Source organism: Cheilinus undulatus, linkage group 14 (genome assembly GCF_018320785.1).
Source record: "Cheilinus undulatus linkage group 14, ASM1832078v1, whole genome shotgun sequence".
Classification (NCBI taxonomy): Eukaryota; Metazoa; Chordata; class Actinopteri; order Labriformes; family Labridae; genus Cheilinus; species Cheilinus undulatus.
Window position 1 is genome coordinate 46,775,891 of NC_054878.1, and position 21,086 is coordinate 46,796,976.

Below are 21,086 nucleotides of genomic sequence, written 5' to 3' on the forward strand. Positions count from 1 at the left end.
CCCATAAAGTCTTTCGCGACATCAGTCACCAAAGACAGCCACACATATATCCCATATATGGGAGAGATTGTGCATTTGTGTGTGTGTTAGCGCACGCAGCGCGCATTCGTGTGTTTGTATGTTCTCTTGATTTTGGTGACGTCAATCAAAAGAAGAACCCACAATCCTTTCTCAATTCAAGTTTTTAATCTGTTCAAATGGAGCTGGAAATGATAAAATTCATCTCTTCTGCACCTGCTCTCGTCAAGACTCTTGACAGGAACTGCATGTCTGTATAAAATTCAATTAAAGGACTCTATTTCATAGGGAAGGCCAACACCACACAGACAGCTGAAGCTCAGGTACCAGGTGATCAGCACCAGCTAATCAGGCCACACATAAATAAAGTCTCCTATCATGTACAGTGTTTTTCAACCATTTCACCGTGTCATTGTCCAGCTACATGCTGCTTCAGCCTGGACTTGCACATGACCTTGTGATGACAAGTCGGGCTATTGTCATAAACGACCTTGTGATGAAACCGGCACCGCCCCCCAAGCCCCTCTCGCAATTTCCGCTTGAGGAAATTGTCTGGTTTTAAATATTATTCCCCAGAAAACCTTAAAAAAGGGAATCTTTTTTTTGCACTTTTCACCTGTTTTTCCAACTTTTCACCAATTTAAGCTACCTTTTGCCATTTAAAATCACTTTTTTCCATTTTTTGCCACTTTTATCCCATTTTCCCTTATAAGGCTACCTTTTGCCATTTAATACCACTTTATCCCTATTTTTTTTTTCCCATTTTGACACTTTTTTGCCACTTTTATCCCATTTTTGTCCCTTTTCACCCTTTTTTTCTCCACATTTTTTACCAATTTAAGCTACCTATTGTCATAAAATACCATTTTTCCTAGTTTTTAGCCCATTTTAGCCAGTGTTGACTGCTTTTTGCCAATTTTAGTCACTTTTCACTCATTTCTTTCACGGTTTTGCCGCTTTTGGACCATTTTATGCCAACTGTAACTCATTTTTGTCACTTCTCACCCATTTTTGCTACTTTCTGACCTTTTTTCCAACTTTTCTCCCCATTTTTGCCCATTTACCTATTTTTGTTGCTTTTTGACCATTTTTGCCATCTTTAACTTATCGTTATTGCAACTTACGCTGTTTTTGCCACTTTTCACCACTTAGAGTGTGGCTCTTGCAAAGGTATTTTTCAACAGTTTGGCTCTTTGGTAGAGCAGGGTTGAGTCACGCTGGTATAAAGCATAAAAAAAGGAAAAAAGATTGCGTCAAACTGGTATTTTGACACTTTTCAAGTTAAAGAAATATTGCACTGTCTGCGATTTGAAAATTGCAGCATGCCATATTGTGGTTTAATCTAATTTGTGATTAATCGCCCAACCCTATGTAGTAACAGGAAATATTAGAGCTGTTTTTAAAGGACAGAAACCTCAGCAGTCTGATGTTGAACTGTGTTCAGACTGTACTATTTCTGCAGGATTGGAATTATTAACATGAATGAACAAATCACATGTTTGCCAGCACCCTCAGCCCAACAAACTTGAAGGATTTGGCTTCTTTAAAACTCTGAAACCAAATCTCATCCAGCGAAAAATTCTGCTCAAACAAGCACAAAATCCTGACATCACTGTGCTGAAAGCAGCAGAGCGAATCACACATCCAGGCTGCCCTGCTGTAATCCAGAACCATGACTACAGCTGACCTACTAATGTGTGATCTCCGGCCTGTTTGACGGAAGAGAGAGAGAACTTTCTGGGGAGGTCGAGTAGTGGAAACGTTGGAGCTGAACGGAAGGGGTCGCAGAGGAGAAGGTTCATTGAGCTGAGGCCGAGACAGACAGAGCAGCAGGGAAACTTTCCAACTGGGCTTTGTCGTGTCTAGACATAATGCAGAGAGGGAAAACGGGATCCTGCACATCCTGCCACATCTTTTTTCTTTTATTGCTCTGGTCCAAATGTTGAGCCTCAGACTGTCAGCAGCATGATTAAAGAAATGTATGATGTTTCCAGCTGGAGTCTGAACACGATGACTCTGAGCCATAATTATTACATTAATATGTTTATTTGGGAGTTTTGCACAGAAACTGCTGAAACAGTTACACGGCATCTTAACATCTCCATATACCTGTATAAAAAAAATAAAAAGTAAAAGATCTCTGTAACAGGTCAAATAACATCTTATCCACAATATAAACATCCAAGTCTATACAATTTCTTACTGCACCGAATTATACTCCCGTTAATAATTTTTTAATTTTCTGCAAAGAACACACACAAACAAACAAACAAAAATTTTAAACTACTATATAAAACCGGATAGAAAAGAGGAAAGTTAGAGGGGGAAGCAGCAGAGAAATAGGAAAAAGAAAGAATGAAATAAAAGAACATAAGGAGTGAATGAGTAAATGAGTGAGGGGGGTTATGGGATTAACAGGGGTTTAAAGAATTAAAATCGGCCATAAAAGACTCCCATTTCTTGTGAAAATTATTCATATTACCTCTGACAGAGTATCTGATTCTTTCCAGTTTCAAAAAAGACATCACTTCTCTGAGCCACTGTACACTGGAGGGAGATATAGTAGACTTCCATTGTAAAAGAAGGTGGCGTCTTGCTACTAAGGAAGTAAAAGCCAAAACTTCTAACTGTCTGTGACTGAATTGAGTATAGTTTTCCGGGACCCCAAAGATAGCAGTATGGGGAGAAGTATTTACAGAGATCGAGAGTATTTTTGACATTGAATCAAAATAATTTTTCCAGAAGTTAATCAAACAGGGACAAGAAAAAAACATGGGTTAAATTACAGGGAGAGTGGTGGCATTTATCACAACTATCTGTGAGGTCAGGATACATTTGAGACAATCACGCTTTAGAGTAGTGAATTCTAAGCAGCACTTTGAATTGTATGAGTGTGAGACGTGCACATGTCGAGCTTGTGTGAAGGGTATCGAGGGCAGCATCCCACCAATCATCCTCAAATGTCAGACCAAGTTCATCCTCCCAAGCCCCTCTTACCCTAGTAGTGTATCATCAGATGATAGTAAACGTCTGTAAATCCTAGAAATTTGTGGTTTTTTAAAGGGATTAAGTTGTGAAAGTTCTTCCCACATTTGAGTTGGAGGCATTTGCGGAAACATTGGGAATAGTAATTTTACACAGTTCCGAATTTGAAAATACCTGAAAAGGTCGGAGGATGGGAGATGAAATCCAGCCAGCAACTCAGCAAAACTACAAAAAACATTATTTTTGTATAAATCTTTAAAAGATTTCAGCCCTTTATCGTGCCAGGTAGAGAAGGATGAGTCTGAAAGTGAAGGTTTAAAAAAGTGATTCCTTGATACAGGAGTTAAGATAGACGGAAATATGAATTTAAAGTGACTTCTGAGCTGATACCAAATCTTCAGAGTGGAATGGACCACTGGGTTCTGTGTAATTCTAGAGGGGTTGGTAGGAATAGGAAAGGTAAGCAGAGGAGAGGAAAAAACAGGGAGACATTGAAATAGGAATAAAAACTTTGGGAGAATGTTCATTTTAAGCGTATTAATTCTTCCAATTAGTGATAGGGGTAAACTTTCCCATCTTTAAAGATCCTCCTTAAGATTAGACAGCAAAGGGGAGAAATTGGCAGAAAAGAGAGTAAATAATGTTCTGGTTACCCTTATCCTGAGGTATTTAAAACCAGTAGGGCTGATTTTAAAAGGAATATCAGATTGTTTAAGTTGTAGTGCTAAGTCATTTACTGGATAACATTCACTCTTTGAGACATTCACTTTATAGCCTGATAATGACCAGTGTTTTTTTAAGAAGGCTTGAATAACTGGAATAGACTTATTTGGATTGGAAACATATGATAATAGATCATCGGCATAAAGTGACAATTTAAATTCCATTTTTGACCTTGTTATCCCGGTATATATAGGGGAAGATCTAAAATAAATTGACAAAGGCTCAATTTCAATTGTGAATAAAAGAGCGGAGAGCGGGCAACCTTGATGGTTACCATGTGATAGAGGGAAAAAATTTGACTGTATACCGTTGGTGTGGATACTAGCTTGTGGAGAGGTATAAAGAAGGCGTATCCACGAAAAAAACACCTCACCCAGCCCAAACTTTTTCAGTACCTCAAACAAATAGTCATATTCCACCCTATCAAATGCTTTTTCGCTGTCAACTGCGATAACTACTTCTGGGGTGATAGTGGAAGGTTTGGAATAAATAATATTTAAGAGGGAACAAACATTATAGAACAACTGGCATCCTTTGATGAATCCAGTCTGTTCATGTGATATAAGAGTTGGGAGAATATTGTCCAGGCAAAGAGTGAGGGTTTTAGCAAGTATTTTAGCATCAACATTTATCAAAGAAATAGGTATGTAAGAGGTACACAGATCTGGGTTTTTATCTTTTCAATAGCAACTTTATGGAGGCTTGACGTAAAGTTGGCCATAATTATGTTTGGTGCAGACATCTCTACACACCACAAAACTCTGACCCTGTATAGTAATAATAAATCTGTGTTTAGGTTTGTATGACAGCTCACTGTATAATGAACCTCCAAGTCAAATATCAGTCAGATTAAACATCCCTGAGTTTATAAAATTAAACATCAAAATCATGAAAAACGAGGCAGTAAAATCTGCTGCAGGATGGTGTGGGCGTGTCTGTTGAATGAGCTGAAGCCACGCCCACTCAGGAGAAATATGACTGTGGCTATCACTATCTATCACTGTGGCTGATAGATCTGGTAAAGTTACCTCACGATGAACAAAAAAACAGGATTTAAATGACTGTTAACTTTCAATAAAGGCAGTGACTTCAGCTAACAACAGACTGGACTGAGATGAACTGCTTTGTGATTTTAGATTGGAGTGTTAGAGGGGCGGGGTCATTCCCCACTGTGGGGTGATGACATCATCAGCCCACATATTGGCCCCGCCCACATTAAACCCAGCCAGGAAAGAGGTGAAAAACTTTCTAACAGTCTAAATCCAGAATTCAGTCACATGTAGATCTCAGAGTTTTCATGTTTACAGATTCACACATTTCTAGAGGGTTAGGACAAAGTTTGGATTTCACTTTACAGGGTCGGCAGATATTAGCTGAAAAAGGCAAAAACTGGCATCACAGATATCAAAATTTCTGCAGATATTTACATCCCATATTTTGCCTGTGTATTTCAGCATAAATTTACAGCAAATTTTGTCTATATATAGTAATAAATGGAGTTTTAGGCTGAACCAACAGATCTATGTCAGTTGAGGTCTTTTTCTTGATTTATCCTCATTCTTTAAATTTGAAGTGTTTTTTAATGACTAAAGTTTGTTTCTGTGATCATCCTCAAACTCTAAAGTGTGTCCAAAAGGACAGAAATTTCCTGTCCAAAAAGCATATTTAAATATCAGTATTGATATCGTACGTTTGATATGTGTTTACAGCTCCAGCTGACACGTACTAAACGTTAAGAAAGCCACCAAGTCTGCACAGATCATTAGTCCGGACTGTTGTGATCTGGTCTAAATGAATCCGTGTTTTATCTGCAGGTCCACCTGGAGAGAGCAGAACAGGACCTCCAGGACCTCCAGGCTCCGCTGGAGCTCGTGGTCCACCCGGACGTCCAGGATACGCTGGAATCCGTGGACCTCCTGGACCTCCTGGATACTGTGATTCTTCTCAGTGTGTTGGTATTCCTTACAACGGGCAGGGATATGGAGGTACGTATCAAAACTGAATTAACTAGAGCAGAACCAAGTCCTGTTGCAGCTAAACGTTGCTAATAACCAGCCGGTGGGTAGTTTGGGACAAACTCTTGAAACTGAAATAAACATTCCAACATTTTGAGAGATTAATTTCTCTGTGTGAAAAATATCAAAATTCAGGAGGGATGTAGTCTAGTTTGGTGCTTAGACTGGATGTAAATGACTAACTCAGGGGTGTCAAACTCAATCACAGCAGGGGCTGGATTCTGAATTTGGTCCTATCTGAGAGCCTGACAGGGCTGACAGCCTGACCATAAATGGTCAACCTCGTTTTCAACAGTACTAAATTATGGGGGGAAAAATCAGCTCTGATGTTAAACGATGTTGAGATTAAAAGAAGTCAAAATAAGACTAAAGGCTCAAATCTGAGATAAATAGTCAAACTTATTAGTTCAAAAGGTCAAAACCCAAATGAAGTGTCAAAATAATATTATTATATTATAATATTATATATTTTGAAAATATATGAAAAAGAAAGTCAGAATTATGTTTTAAAAGTCAAATGATGAAATACATTTTAAAATGTCAGGCTTAAAGGTAAAAAATATGAGATAAAATCTTAAAATTTGATGCTTAAAGGTAAAAATATGAGATACTATTTTAAAATATGAGGCTTGAAAGGTCAAAATATGAGATAAAATTTTAAAATATGAGGCTTAAAGGTCAAAGTATGGGTTTTAAAGTAAGAGTTAGGAGTTTAAAAAGCCAAAACATGACATAAAATTAATAAACAATGTGTCATTAATTTTTCAATGTGACTTTAAATTTTAAAAAATTACAAAAATAAATACATCTATAAATTTGAAAAGGCTAAATATGAGAACTTCTATGAAAATAATAAGTTTCAATTATTATTGTGAGATGCAAAACTGAAAAGAAAAGAAATGAATACATAATTTCTTTACCACATCCTGACTTTTTAAGTAATTATTTTTAGCCATTTCTTCATTTTTCTATGACTTGAGGATTTTTTAACTTGTCAGAAATTAAGTTTACATTTTTGTACCTGAAGAAATCTGCAGACCTTGATGGGCCTCTTTTATTAAAAATATTATATGATCTTGCAGGCCGGGTCTCACCGTACAACCAGCCGGATTTGGCCCCGGGGCCTTGAGTTTGACACCCCTGGACTGACTGAATATCCCATGTGCTCTGAGTAGATGTTTAGGCAGATTTATGTGAAATCTCTCAGCTTGAAGCAAACTTATGAAGCTGATTTAAATAGTCTCTTCACCTCATAAGAAGAATGAATCACACACAGACATCTCTGAAAATGCTGGAGTGTTGTGTCATGAGGATTAATGCATGTATGAAATCTTTAGTCACTAATCTGTAAGTTTGTTAATCCGCTGTCCTCTGCTCTGATCAAACTGACCCCCTCCGTCCTCTTTGGCCTGTTTCAGGTTCACCATAATAAACTTTCTATGCCGCCTGTGCTGCTTTCACTGAACAAACAAAAGTCCTGTAACTGAAACACTCGCTCACATGCTCTTGAGCTGTTTAAAGGATAAACACCAAAGGAAACCATTAACAAACTTTGCTGACAGACAACACAGCAAAGAGGGAAACCAGTACTAACAACGACTCACAACACAAACCCAGCAGCAGCAGCCTGCAGCGCTGATGGCATCGACCTGTTTTAGTGGCCTGTTTGCATCTTGAAGCCAAAGACCAAACAAGGAAATGTTCAGTGGAGGAGCATGCACCAAACAACAACAACAAACAAGCCAAACAAATACTAACAAAGGTGGATTTGTAACAGAGAAACAAGTGCAGCAGCATCACCAGCAACAACAGCAGCAAGCAACTGTTAACAGCCGCTCTCATGGTGAAACCTGTAAATAAACTCGTGTGCCTTGTAAATGATGTTTGAATCAATCCACTAAATCTAGTTTTTAACATCTGTAGTTATTAAAGCTTGTGCCTTGCAAACACCAACCTGCTGCTTGCTGAATGCCAATAGAGACGCCTCTTTGATTTTCTGTTTGTAGCTGTTTTAAACTGCTCAGGGCCACTCTGGATCCCTCCTGAGGTTTAGATACACCACGTCTTTATTTACAATAACAAACTACAACTTCCTGTTTGATCCTGTACTAACAGTCCCAAAGAAGTTTCTCCAGGCTGATAGAAGGACAAGTGCTTTATTCCTATGAAGAAATGTTTGAGGGTTTGTTGTTCAACACCTGATATTAATACATGAGCAACAAGAGGAAAGAAAAAAGCATTGGCATGTTTACCACAGGAAGGTTTAAGGAATTTGTCATGGTGCTACGACATCAACAAAAACAGCATCAAACCACATGTAAACCATGTGTGTCTGTTTAGGAATGATACAGCAGGGTCTACATGGCATCAGTCTGTTTAACCCTCAGGCCCTCCTTTAAAAAATCACACTCTCCCTCTTAAAGCCCTTTTAGGACATTGGATATGTTTAAAAGTATTTAAAATGGATGAAAACCTTTTTTATTGTTTGGTCCTCAACTCCAGTCCTTGTCATGTATAGCAGAAGTGAAATATTTTTCATAATTTTAACCCTACAAATGCCAATTTATTTTCATAATGCAATATTTTCTGACACTAAAATGAATGATTTTCTCTCTGAAAAATGCAAAGCACATTTTTTTGTGCAGGGATTATCAGTCTTAGATATGTCAATGATTAGCAGCAACACTGATTTTGACGTACAATTAAGTTTTGTGCAATAACAAAAACATTTTTAAAAATCACAGTCTCCAACTTAAAGCCCTTTTACGACATTGGATATATTCAGAAATATTAAACATGAAAGAAAAAACCTTTTAATCTTTGGTCCTTAACTCCAGTCCTCATCATATAAAGCAAATGTGAATTTTCATAATTTTAATTTTTCACTAAACTCTGGCATCCATAGAAAACACCCAAAGTAGTTTTAGTTGAAATAATTAATTCCACTGGCCTACAGTCACTGATGTATCCTATCAGTTCAGACAAGGTCATTATCTCCCACAATGCCTCTCTGCAAACTAGGGCTGGGCAATTAATTGCAAATGAGATTAAATTGCAGTATGGCCTGCTGCAATTTTTATATCGCAGAAGGTGCAATTTTTCTTTAACCCAAAATGTGTGTCAAAATATCAGTTTAGAACTTTTCTTGCAGCAGAGATGTTATGCATTACTCATCATGCAAACATTCTAGTGCCATGTTTTTAGAATAGTCCACAAAAAATCATATTTTCTTCATTTCTGTATGTTTTTCTTATTTATTAAAAAACAATAATTCCCTTTGATACAACAGTTCATATAAAATGTGAAAAATGAGTAAAAATTCATCACAATTCTGCAAACATTGAAAATGCCAAAATTTGGCGGCTTTTTTTTTTGGTGTGCAAATATTTTTATGTCTGAATGACTGAATTACAGAGGAATTAACAAGATTCTTATTTCTGTATTGCAGTGGCAGTAGAATGAAAATAAGTGGTTTTAATGGCAGTTAATGAGGCCTGAAAGGGCTTTAGGAGGGAGAGTGTGAGTTTTTGTCTACACAGTGGAAAATTCTGTCAACATAGTGTGGATAATGAAATTTCAAAAATTCATAAAAAAATGAACATCTTTGTCAAAGATCATCATCTTAGCATGACTGCCAAAGTAACAGTAAAGAATACAATCATAAAGCCCTAAAAGAGCTCTAGGAGGGTCTGAGGGCTAAAGCTCAGGTATTTACCTTTACTTCCTCGCACAGCTAAAGTACAGAGTTTTTTATTGTTGCACCAGCTTTGTGGAAGTTCTGTCTCAAGTTCTAGTGTGAAGTTCAAACTAAAACTGAGGTTGGTTTGTGAAAAGTGCTGTTCATAAGTGTCATCTGGCTCAACTCCACAGCGCTGATTCTGGATTAAATAACAGGGAATCAAGGAAAGAAACCTAGTTCTGGTTCAAACAGGAGCTAGCTACTGTAGCTCACATTAAAGAGCCCTTTAGAACACTTAAAAAATGTTCAGACACTCAAATTTATAAGATAAAAGGTTTCAGCCTGGACCTAAAGCAGACTTTTAAAAAGACTCATTACAGAAGGACGTATTCTAATATGTTTTCCAAGGCTGCATGGAAATTTGGTCATTTTACAGCTTTGAAACTCATCACAGGAAAACCTAAAAAAGTATGTTTGTGCTGTATATCCATTTAGCAGCTTTTTACATCTTAGAGGTCGGAGAAAAAATCAATACAGGTGATATATTGGTGATATATTGAATCGTCTCATCCACCAAGTATCGATTTTTTCAAATTAACTGCTAATATGAACTGAAGTTTATTGCTGGGTTTCCATTACAGTTTTTCACACAATAAAAGTGATATTTCTTAAATTTCGATTAAGTACAATTGCGCTTTGAATATGTTTCCATTGAAGGGAGTTTTGGGCATTGGCCTTGCATTTCTTGTAAAATCTCATCTTGCGTGAATCCGCTGCAGGGAAGCTTGATGCTCAAAATCTGTTGTGTGTTGGTACGGTTTTGGTTACATCTACGGCAGTTGCCTTGATCAATTTTTTTTTTTTTTTTATAGATTTATTTTGGGGCTTTTTCATGCCTTTATTTGACATAGGAAGGACAGTGGATAGATTTGTAAACAGGGAAGAGAGTGGGGAGAGACATGCAGTAAAGGGCCACAGGCCAGATTCGAACCCTGGCCACCTGCATACATGGGTAGCGCCTTAAACCACTCAACCATCTGCGCTTCCTTGCCTTGATAATTTTGAACAAAAGATGAAGGAAACAGATGATAGCTCAGAGGTAAAGTCTGTATGTATGGCAAAAGCCAGGTATAAAGGTAGAACTATGATGTTAAGAAAAGTCTCGTCTCTTCTTCTGTCCACATGTACCGCGCCATGTTGTCTCGGAGTGACTGGTCATGTGACACTGTACGTCACGTCCCCTGACTTGTAAATGTGAAAAAAAGTGTTTCCATCACACTTTTCTGATATATTTCTATATCGAAACGCCTGAAAAACCTCCTCATGAAAGGGAAAAAACTTTTTATTGAAATTTTAGGGTTTTTTCGAAATTCAGGTGTTTCCATTACCAGTTTTTTATTGCGCTATTTCGATTTTGTGCATTTGCAGGTGTAATGGAAACCCAGCTTATCATAATGGAAAGAAACAGGGGAAGGACAGTGGGAATGCAAGCAGGGCACGAATGAGATGGAAATGACACATGAGGTTTGCAAGAAGTGCTACATGAAAACAAAATACTGAGGAAATACGACAAACATGAGGGCAGGACTAATGCTAAACAGCTAAACAGTTGAAAAAAAGGTGCAGATCGCAATAAATCGCAAGTAGTAGTTTCCTGTGAAGTTTCCGTGAAATCCTACATTTCCCACAATCCTTGCGCGTTGTTTACATTTCTCTGTCATGGCGTCCTACACTGACGAAGCCTGCTGGATTTGCAAAGCAATAAAATTAAGAGATGGTGGGATGTACGGCCATTAAATGCCATGAGAGACGAGAAAGGGGAGTATGCCATGTTGGTGAAGGACATGCAAAGTATTGACATGGAAGAACATTTTCAATACTTCCAAATGACACGTGAAAACTTTGATGATATAGTTGGCACTTTCCCCACTCCCTCTCCACTCTGGGAGTCACCGCTCACCCGTCAACGCTGCACAGAGGAACAAAATGCAGGTCGGTGTCACATTTAATGCGGGTAGATGTGAAAAATACAGGATGAGCAATGTTTTGTGTCACACCAGTACACGGAGCGGAGTCCATGCGGTCATAAATTTTGACCTTTGTGAGCACGGGCCTTGCGGACGTCCGCTTTGAGTCCGCGTGGACCTCTGCAGAGTCCGTTCCGCGTATGTTCCGCCCGAGTATGTTTGGGCCTTTAGACTTTTAGCACACGTTCACAACCTGCTGGAACCAGCTTTGAGACCCACTTTTGGGTCTCGGCCCAGCAGTTGAGATTCAGTTGGTTAAACCATGGGGCAAAATCACCTTTTTGTGAAGTGCAGGGATCATTCTCAATGAATGTAGAGACTTTTGGCTGATAATTGCAGCGTACAGGTCCATTTAAAGTGTTAATGAACTACCTCTCCTCTGTTCACAATCATTCCTAACCGCAGTTCTTCACTTCCTGTCCCCCATTCGCGTGTCATTTGACTGCAAATACTTGTTTCTGTGGGCTTGTTTTTAAAATCTAAATCACAAGGTAATTCAGCAGGTAATTGAACTAGAACTTCATCATTCTTTAAAATATACCACCTCATGTTTTACAGAGGACTTTCCACCTGCTAGGAGCCATGTCAGAGTAAGATTTATGGTTGAACTTGTGCCCATGTTGGAACTATTTCAGCTGCTGAAACAACATCAATGCTTGTAATGATGAAACGAGGGGATATTTGAACTTCCACATAGCTGGTGCAGCCCAGGACTGTTCTGTCCTAACTATCAGTGCTGATGCAACAATGAGCCGTCATAGTCAAAGGCAGGATCTGAACATTTCTAGTGCATGTGTAGAAAAAACTGAGAGAATTTTCCCACTCATGGCCCAAACACTATCTCCGAGCAGGCCGTTTCCCTTCTGAACCCAACGCCAGAGTAGTCCCCGCCCCTGAAGAGGAGGACCTGTCACTAAACCAGCGCCGAAAGAGATCACTATCAAGAAAGGAATCGAACAGGCTAACATCATAAGACATGTCCTCACTTTGCTCCTTGTTCAACCTGTGTTTATTGTTGGATTTATGCACATTATATACACAAAAATATGAGGTTTGACACCTCGCTTTTATTGGAAAATACCTTTAAATGCTTTAAATTGTATGTGAATATTCCTTTTGTCTGGAAGGTGAAGGGTTTGGATGTGGGGAGGGAGTTTAAGGGCGAGTGACTTTAAAAGATTTAGACTACAAATCCAGATTCATGAGAAATAAACCTGTGAGCTTTCTTTTCCCACTCGTGTCTTTTGCTTGTAACATATTTGCATCGAGTTTGTGTGGACTAGCAGTGTTGACCAGTGCATTATTGTAACCAAGCCAAAGAAAGAAAGAAAATGTTTGTTCACAGCATCTCATCAGAAATGTTTCATCCATTATGTTCATGTTAACCCTTTCATACCGTGTTTCCTTCTCCGGAGGTTCAGTTTCATCAGCAGTTAAACACAGCTTTCATTTTATATCTCTCTCTAAATATTTATCAGTTTTACTTTATTCCGTCACAGCTAATGCTAACAAAAACGTGGAATTGCATGTCTGTGGTGTATATTTAGTACATGTGTTTTGTTTCTTTTGTTTTAACCAGAATATAGTTGTTGTCAATCTTGTCATTTTTCTCAGTATCAGAAGCAGTCGGTGTGAGACTATGGGAATGATGCTGCTTCATGTTTGAACTGCAGATTGTGAATTCCACAGCCTTATTTTCTTATTTATTTCTGAAAACAGAAGAGGCATTTTTCAATAAAACTACTGAAAATTTACAGATGTGTGCTTTTTCTTCTGTCTCATTTGAACTCAGTTTGACAGTTTAGACTGGACAAGGTGAGCATTTTAGGGAAGTGACTAATGAGTTAAAAGTGGCGACAACATTGCAAAACATGAGTGAAAAGTAACTAAAATGGGCAAAAATCTGAAAAAGGTGGAAAAACTGGGCAGAAGTTGGCATTGCAACAGGCAGCTTAAATGGGCAAAAAGCGGCAAGAGAGGCAGTGTCAGGGACAAAAAATTGCAAAAAGATGGAAAAGTGGCGAAGTGGTCAAAAAGCAGCAAACACTGGGAGAAAAGTAGCAAAAATGTGTAGGAAATGACCAAATAATGAGTTAAAAGTGGCAAAAACGTTGCAAAAAATGAGTGGAAAGTGACTAAAATGGGCAAAAATCTGTAAAAAGATGGGGAAAAAGCATGAAAGTGTGGCAAAATGGGAAACTGGTGGCATTTCATTGCAACAGGCAGCTGCAAAAAGTGGCAAAAAGGGCCAAAAAATTGCAAAAAGCAGGATAAAAGTGACAAAAATGGGTTTAAAGCAGTAAAAATTGAATTTAAGTAGCAAAAATTTCAACTAAGGGCAATGGAAATATGCAGACAAAAACAAGAGGTGGACATTGAAAGCCTTCTGGGTAAGAGTGGGAAACAAATTGCAATGGATAATTCTGAGGTCAAAGTTTCCCTTTTTAATTGTTTTCTGAGGGAATAATATTTGGAATTAAGACGTAAAAGAGCCACAAATCATCACAAAAGAGCCACGGATCATCATGAATGAGCCATACGTGAGGATACATGAGTGATGCCAATACAAGAAGTGCTGCTACAGACAGGACCAAGTGTATCTGTGCTCTGTAAGGAGTTAGCAGTCGAGTCTGTCCTGTGTTCTGTCCAGTCGTCTCTGCCTCCTGGTAATTCTACATGCTACAATCAGCACAAATCCTTATTCTAATGAGGACTTAGACGAGATCTCTGTAACACATAAAGGTTACCACAAAGACCAAATCAGCCCCTCACAGAGGATCTGTCCAGAACAAGGCCACAGTAAGGAACATTCCCCTGTTAATCTCCACTTCTGTGTTTTCCTTTGGCTGATGTTGAAACTCGAGCTCGGCATCATGCCGTTATCTTGAACATCTCTCCGGTTTTTACCAGCTTTGTGTTAGTGGCTGCCTTTGCAGGAGTCTGGACAGTAACTTGCAGAGTTCACAGCAGCAGAAAGTTGTTTCTGGCTCGGTCACAGTTCACTCTTCATCGCCGCGTTCTTTTCCTTTAGTTCAACAAATCCAAAGTAGTTTTCTGTCTAAAGAAGTCCTTATTTGAACCGCTCCACCATTTCCCTCCCTAGAATATGATTCCTTTTGAGATTATTTCCCATCATGCGTCTGGTGAAAATTCACAACAACAATGTTTGAGCAGTGTTACGGCCACAGCCGCATCCCCCCCTCGGTACCCCGAGGCAATACCGCTGCGCATAATTAAAACTAAAACAGTCATAAAAGCCCTGGTAAAGTTTTTCTCCACATTCGGCATGCCAAAATCCATCCAGACAGACCAAGGTACTAATTTCACATCCAAATTGTTTGCCCAGGTTCTCTCCACTCTGTCCATAAAACACCAGAAACCCAGCAGTTTTCACCAAGAATCTCAAGGTGCTCTCGAACGTTTTCATCAAACTTTAAAGTCAATAATCAGGAAATATTGTCTCAAGTCCGGTAAGGAGAGGGATGAGGGGTTGCCTTTTCTCCTCCTCGCAGCGTGTAAGTGAAAGTGTGCAGGAGTCCATAGGCTTTAGTCCCACGGAGATAGTGTTCGGTCACACCGTGCGTGGTCCTCTGAGATGGCTCCATGAAAAATACCTCTCTGATACTCCAGGCCCAACCAAAAATGTGTTAGATTATGTGAGCTCTTTTAGGGAGCGTCTGCATAAAGCTTGCGATGCCGTGCGCAGCATTCTCACGGCATCCCAAAAGAAAATGAAAAAGAAATTTGACGAAAAAAGTGTGAAAAGAGAATTCCAAATTGGCGACAAAATTCTGACTCTCCTTCCGATTCCTGGTTCCGCCCTTCAGGCAAAATTTTGCAGGCCCAACATCGATGTCGGTGATCATGCCCCCATTAAACAACATGCCTACCGTGTAAACCCCACCAAGCACGCTCTATTTCAGCAGAAGGTAACGTACCTGCTGGATAATGGATTGGCAGTCCCTAGCTCCAGTGCATGGAGCTCTCCGTGCCTGCTCGTGCTGAAGCCAGATAAAACCCTTCGTTTCTGCACGGACTTCAGAAAAGTTAATTCAGCAACAAAGACTGACTCATATCCTCTGCCTAGGATGGAGGACTGTGTTGACCGTGTTGGTTTGGCCAAAACAAACTCGTGACAAAACTTGATTTGTTGAAGGGCTATTGGCAGGTCCCCTTAACTCCCCATGCCCTTGAGATCTCTGCGTTCGTTACTCCCGACAGTTTCCTGCAATATACTGTCATGCCCTTTGGTTTACGGAATGCACCTGCCACTTTTCAGTCCTGTCTGGTGTTAACGACTGTGAAATTTATTTGGATGACATTGTTGCTTACTCCAACACGTGGCATGAGCATGCGAAAACACTTAACGTTATCCTTGACAGGCTGCAGAAAGCGTCCCTCACTCTCAATCTGGCCAAATGTGACTTTCGTAGGGCCACCGTTACTTATTTAGGTGAGGAGGAAGGCCAGGGGCAGGTGCGCGCTCTCTCCGCAAAAATCCAGGCCATCCTTGATTACCCCGTGCCTCAGACCCGGCGCCAGCTCCGCCGTTTCCTCGGAATGGCAGGCTATTACCGAGGCTTTTGTAAAAACTTTGCTAACGTTGTTGCTCCTCTGACTAGTCTGACAAGTGTCTCACACCCTTTCATTTGGTCTTCAGCATGCCAGAAGTTGAGGCACAGCTCCATTTGTGTCTGAGCTCGCCACTGTGCCTCTTGTGTTAGACTTCTGTTCAGAGTCTGTAGAACCTCTGCTGGATGAGGCACCTTTGATGCACAGGGCCAGGTAGGCACCCACTCGTATGTAGGTTTTGTTAAGTTTGTTTAGTCACACTAGGTTTAGGGTAGCTGCTCTTTTGTTGTTAGTTTTGGTTAGTTAGAGTAGTTAGGAGTTTTGTTTAGTTTGTTTCACCAATTAGTTTTAAAACACTAGTTTAGATTCTGTTTTATTTGGTTATTAGTTGAACGGCACTCGGCGGGCCTTTCATTTTGCCTCGCTTTGTTAAACACAATTTTACTTTTGTAATAAATAACTAATTTACCAACTAAATCTGGTTTTTATGTGACTTCCTTTTACCCACAATGAGCTGTCGTAACAAGCAGAGATGTAGAAGGAGATGGCGTTCTCATTCGAGTTAATTTCAGTTTTGGTGACTCTGTGGCTAAACTGATGTTTTAGTCAGACTATGGTGGTCACAGACAAACCCTGACCATGTTAGAGTCCACAAGTCTAGTCTGCATAAGTTTACTCTTGTATCTCTGAGGGGGATAGATCAACTAAAGCAGACAGACACCGAGCTGACCGTTTCTAATCTCACAGAGCTGAAAATGACTGAGAACCATCTGACTGCACTGGTCGGCTCTCTCCACATAGTTTCCCTCTGAGTCATTGAACGTAAAGCTAAATATGTACATGAGTGAGACGGAGCAGACATCAGCTATAAGCTACAAACACATCAGCTCCATGGAAACACAGCTACACGGCTTATATTTACCCAAAATGACTCAACTATAGCTACCAGGAGCAGAGCTACACAGAGAAGAGGACCATTTACAAGTGCACACAAGGGTTTGAGTTTCTGATAATTATACCCCCAAATGTCCCACAGATTACCCTTATACCTCCAAACGTCCCACAGATTACCCTTATACCCCCAAATGTCACACAGATTACCCTTATACCTCCAAACGTCCCACAGATTACCCTTATACCCCCAAATGTCCCACAGATTACCCTTATACCCCCAAATGTCCCACAGATTACCCTTATACCTCCAAATGTCCCACAGATTACCCTTATACCTCCAAATGTCCCACAGATTACCCTTATACCTCCAAATGTCCCACAGATTACCCTTATACCCCCAAATGTCCCACAGATTACCCTTATACCTCCAAATGTCCAACAGATTACCTTTATACCCCTAAATGTCCCACAGATTACCCTTATACCTCCAAATGTCCCACAGATTACCCTTATACCCCCAAATGTCCCACAGATTACCCTTATACCTCCAAACGTCCCACGGATTACCTTTATACCTCCAAACATCCCACAGATTACCCTTATACCTCCAAATGTCCCACAGATTACCCTTATATAACCATAATAAAATATTCCCACAGATTACCCTTATACCTCCAAATGTCCCACAGATTACCCTTTATAGGACAGACAGGATTGTCATGAACCCAGAATGTGTTTGAGTCAAACGTCAATCCTAAATCCAATCGGGACGTCCTGAAAGAGTCATCCCTCCTCATGAAAACATCTGCAGATGGACCATTAAAAGTGGAATAAAGCTGACTGCAGCATTCCTGTCATATTTTATTACAGTCTGATTAAAGAAGGCTGTTATTTAGTTTTAAGACAAAACTAAAGCTTTTAAAGATTTCCCCGGGGTAACGTCCTCCAAGAAGATGTGATATGTGGTGTTTTAAATCAGGATCTGATTAGAACAGAATGAAGAGGGGGAACCGCCCTGTTCTCTCTGTGAGTCAAACTTATCAGCAGCTTTGAAGTTCCTCTGGACCTTAGACCAAGTCCAGACCCAGATAGGATCTCTGATGGTGGCAGAACCGTAAACATATCTGGAGCATGGAGGATGTTTGAGCTGAAGGTTATTAGAGATTAACTGCATTCTCCTGTTCCTGCTGAGAGGAAATCTGATTAGAGACACAGCGGAAACAACAGCGGCGTATTTCCTCTGCAGCCAGGACGGCGTGATGCAGCAGATAATCTAATATGATCGATACACAGCCGAGGTTAACTGGTAGCATACGCTTTACATCAGAGCGACATTACAGCGCAGGGTTCTACAAATCAACACCACATTCTCATAAACGCGTGTTTCCGCTAACAAAGACGGCTGTTACCGCTTTGCTAGAAGGATTTCCTCTTTAACCTCAGGATAAAAGAATAAAAGAGTTATAGTTCCATCTGCATGCTCTCTTTATTCAGGGATAAATATTCATACACACACAGATTTAAAGAAACAGTTTCATGCTCAGAGCTTTAAAGATATAAAGTACCTATAAAAGTATCGACCCCTGTGGATGTTTGACCCTTTTTAAGATTTTATAAATCACTAGAATTTGGCTTTGACTGGAGAAAGACCTGGACCACTGTGGTCTCAGTGGTCCAGAGTCCTGTTCTCACATGAAAACTAGAAAAGCACTCTGAAAGTGCAGACCTCCACCATTAGCCTTATCTCCCAATAGTGAAGAATCCTTTAAGAAACTCCTGGATCCGTCCCCATGTGCCCCCCACCACGGCATTCACCGATTACTCCCTCCCTGGTGGAGTGGACACACGGTGAGGCAAAGCATTGGCTTCGCTATGTGTGGACTGTCAGGGTGGAAGCATTGCCTGCTGGTGCCAACAGATGCACTGACAGTCTCACCCATGGTCTCACCGGACAAGTGGAAGTCATGTCAGAGGGTGAATATTCCTCTATTCCTCCCAGCATTGTGAGTATTCTGGCTACAATTCGCTGTCTTTCTCTCTGTTACGCTCCGACTCATCTCCTCGACTGGGCGTGCATCTTTCAAACTCTATAAACTCCAAAACTTTGAATAGAAACACACCCAAAAATGCTGCTGGGAGTGAAGTTACTCATGTTTGCCATCTCCTGGTGTAAAGTGGTAACAGCACAGACCCTCTCCCAATAGTACAGAATCCTTTAAAACATTTCTGGATCCAGACGGTGATCCGGATCACTCCCAAAATCTAATCAGTTCTTCCTTATGCCATTTCTGACATTTCCTGAAAATTTCATCAAAATCTGTCCATAAATTTTTTTGAGTTATATTGCTAACAAATGAACAAAAAAATGAACAAACCCACCCGATCACATGACCTCCTTGGTGGAGGTAATAACATTTGCATTTTGAACACACAAAAAAATGGAAACGCTGCTGGATCTCGGTGGTTTCACATACAGGTGCTCTCTGGAAACTCTCTGGTAAATGGGTTAAATCCAAAAATGTCAAGTCAAAATACTCAAAATGCAGCTGTCCTTCAAAAAGCAATCCAAGGTAACCTGTAGGTTTTAATAAAAATGCCTCAATTTCACCTTTTTATAAAAAAAAAAAAAAACATGAGCATTGACTGTCTTAAAGACCCTGTAAAGCGAAAATAATTCTGTATTTAGGTTTGTTGTATGACAGCTCACTGTTATGAACCCCCAGATCAAATATCAGTCAAATAAATCATCTCTAAGTTTATAAATTAAGCTTCAAAATCATGAAAAATGAGGCAGTAAAATCTGCTCCAGGATGGTGTGGGCGTGTCTGTTGAATGAGCCACACCCACTCAGGAGAAATCCGATCCTTTAAACCAGGCGTGCCCAAATTCTTTCAGTGAAGGGCCAAAAATGAATAGGGTGGAGGGTCGCGGGCCAAAACTAGACATTGGTGTTGCAGTGCAAAATTAAAAGTCATACAAAGTAATTTTGAAAATGAATAACACTTTTCTTTATTGTGTTTCACAGCATGAAATTACTGAATATCCATATGGCACAAATACTAAGTAGGCATACTGCCTTGAAATCAATTTTAGTAAAGAAGTACTCATGTTCCAACTATTTCTAAACTTTCTCTTATCAGTGTGCCACATCTTCACACGCTTCATCTCTGCCGTGACCCCAGCTTGACCCAAGCATCTTCTCACTGACTCACTCTCTGGTCATGGGCTTCCAGATTTGAGCTGACGGTAGCTCAGCAGCGCCACCAAACCTCCAATGTAACACAAGGTTAATTTGTGGAAGTGCAACAATAAATAAATATTGAAAGAAAATAATAATAAAAAAAAAATTTAAAAATTCGAACATGGGCAGTGGGCCAAAGCTAATCGCTCGTGGGCCAAAGGTGGCCCGCGGGCCCCAAATTGGACAGCCCTGCTCTAAAGCGTCCCCCTCCAGCTGGTTTTTGAAGCTCTTAGCAGAACTCTAAACTCTCAGAGGTTTTCCTGGCCAGAGATGACTTCATGGAGAGTTTGGCAGCGGAGCAGGCGAGGCGTCTCAGCAGCCACTACCGCTCAGAAACCAAACCAGAGTCACTCCAGTTCACGGCCACGGTGTTCATAGAGGTTTGAGTCCGATATTTAGTGCTGATGAGAACAATGCCGAGGTAGACATAACAGCAGAGATACTCGAGTCTGATAGCTTTTCTTATCTGCTTGGACTTCAGCTGACAGAGTCCAGAAACTGTTTTTATGAGGCCATTAAACGGCTGTGAATCATGACTTCACCGCTGAGGATTTACATCAACAAAGTGTGATTAACTCTGCATCTACAGCAGCTCTGGATGTGAGCGTATGTGTCTGAGTGAGAACATTTCTTCATCTGAAGTCAGAGCTTAGCTAAAACTCTTCCTGGCAGGATCTCCTTCTCTGTGTGGCGTTTCTGTCTGCAGTGTGAAGGCTGCCGTTCCTTGTTCCCTGGAGCAGCAGCGTTCAGCGGGGCGCATGCACCAGCTGGTCATATACGCCTGGGCATAATGTTACATCTGACTTTTATTCCCCCAAAAAAAACCTTAGAAAAGGAAAACTTTGACCAAAGAATTTATCCATGGCAGGTCACATTCATCAGTTTGTTTACCACAGAAGGCTTTCATTGTCAAACTAACCGTCTACCATATT

At 40.1% G+C, this 21,086-nt stretch overlaps 1 protein-coding gene across 3 annotated transcripts in view; it reads left to right on the forward strand.

Annotated features, from left to right (window-relative positions):
- col12a1b (collagen, type XII, alpha 1b) overlaps nucleotides 1-13,201 on the forward strand; it is a 276,137-nt gene extending 262,936 nt beyond the window's left edge. For 2 of the 3 annotated variants that reach the window (XM_041805206.1, XM_041805207.1), the window contains 2 exons: nucleotides 5,541-5,711; nucleotides 12,299-13,201. In XM_041805206.1, the coding sequence (XP_041661140.1) occupies nucleotides 5,541-5,711; nucleotides 12,299-12,420 (293 nt within the window). In that variant the 3' untranslated portion in view covers nucleotides 12,421-13,201. Of the gene's footprint in view, nucleotides 1-5,540; nucleotides 5,712-7,159; nucleotides 10,108-12,298 lie in introns of those variants that run through there. The other variant, XM_041805208.1, reaches the window with a different exon arrangement.
- The last annotated feature ends 7,885 nt before the right edge of the window (nucleotides 13,202-21,086 follow it).